The sequence below is a fragment of the Phytophthora parasitica genome (assembly GCF_000247585.1).
Source record: "Phytophthora parasitica INRA-310 unplaced genomic scaffold supercont2.308, whole genome shotgun sequence".
Classification (NCBI taxonomy): Eukaryota; Oomycota; class Peronosporomycetes; order Peronosporales; family Peronosporaceae; genus Phytophthora; species Phytophthora nicotianae.
The window spans coordinates 4435-5467 of NW_008649294.1; the positions used below are offsets into that span (position 1 = coordinate 4435).

At 52.4% G+C, this 1033-nt stretch overlaps 2 protein-coding genes across 2 annotated transcripts in view; both read right to left on the reverse strand.

The window, feature by feature from the left end:
- Positions 1-16: 16 nt before the first annotated feature.
- PPTG_24870 (hypothetical protein) lies at positions 17-789 on the reverse strand (the record flags this gene model as incomplete). The annotated part of the gene is made up of 2 exons (XM_008918782.1): positions 17-248; positions 500-789. 2 exons carry the CDS (start codon positions 787-789, stop codon positions 17-19), a joined length of 522 nt encoding a protein of 173 aa, XP_008917030.1.
- Positions 790-820: 31 nt separating this feature from the next.
- The window catches only part of PPTG_24871 (hypothetical protein), a gene marked incomplete at both ends in the record, with an annotated part of 2988 nt that continues 2775 nt past the window's right edge, over positions 821-1033 (reverse strand). The window contains one exon of the mRNA XM_008918783.1: positions 821-1012. Within this exon, the coding sequence (XP_008917031.1) occupies positions 821-1012 (192 nt within the window). The remainder of the gene's footprint in view (positions 1013-1033) is intronic.

The following is a 1033-nucleotide window of genomic DNA, read 5'->3' on the forward strand; positions in this document are numbered from 1 at the left end:
CTTGGCCGCCCGAAACTTATCCAAAGCCTCCTTTCGCTGCTCTTCCGTAGCCGTAGGGCACTCCTTCAGCCAGTGGGCACCACCGCACACCAGGCATCCATCTACAGGAGGCTTGGCAGCCTTCGTCGGACGCGTCCCTGCCGGAGCACCTGACTTCGTGCGGCGATCCGTCGTCGTAGCTGGCTGCTTCTGCGACTTGCTGACTTGGTTCTTGGCAGGACGGGAAGTGACAGCAACGGGGGCATTCTCTTTGTTCAACCGATGGTATTGTGAGTTCTACTCAAAATTTCCATGAGCGGTTCTTTGAATGAACCGCCCCCAAATCGCCCAGCGTATACAACTCCGTATACTTTTCCGTTTAAGTACGAAATAAGATCTTGACATGTGGCAAGAACTGACTTGGTGGGATCTGCTAATGACTTGGATTTGTATGTGAGCGATTGTCCTCCCACGACAAAAACAGACCCAAATCGGCAAATTTGGACGGAATTTACAATACCGGTGCTGCGCCTTGGCGTTCTCTAGGATTAGGTCAAAACGTGCGACGTCACCTGTACGGCAGTCACGTCGCTCCAAATCAACCAGACGCTCAATCTGTTCTCGCAGAACTGCTGGCTGCAAATTCTCCATCAGGAGCTTGCACCGCGCCTTCATTCTGTCCCTGTAGCCAGGAAAAGACGGGTCGGTCTTGCCGATCAGTTGCTGTAGACCATTATCCTCCACAACCTTCACAAAGTCTTGGAAGTAGCGAAAAATTCTGGCATCACAGTCGTCGATTGAAAGATCCATGCGTAGGTTTTTCTTGAAAAATGACTTGACATCAGGCACGTAGGCATTCTTGAGACTGTTGCACCGGCCATGAACCAGCTGAATCGTTGTCCGAGATCACCTCAGCCGGTCGCTTCAGCACGTACGTGGCGATGATCTTCACGACCTCGGGCTTGACACAGCCCTTCACAGTGGACACCACCGCTTCAAATCGCTCGCCAGTCACAGCACATCGCCGACGAATCTTGTTCAAGTAGTGCTCCCA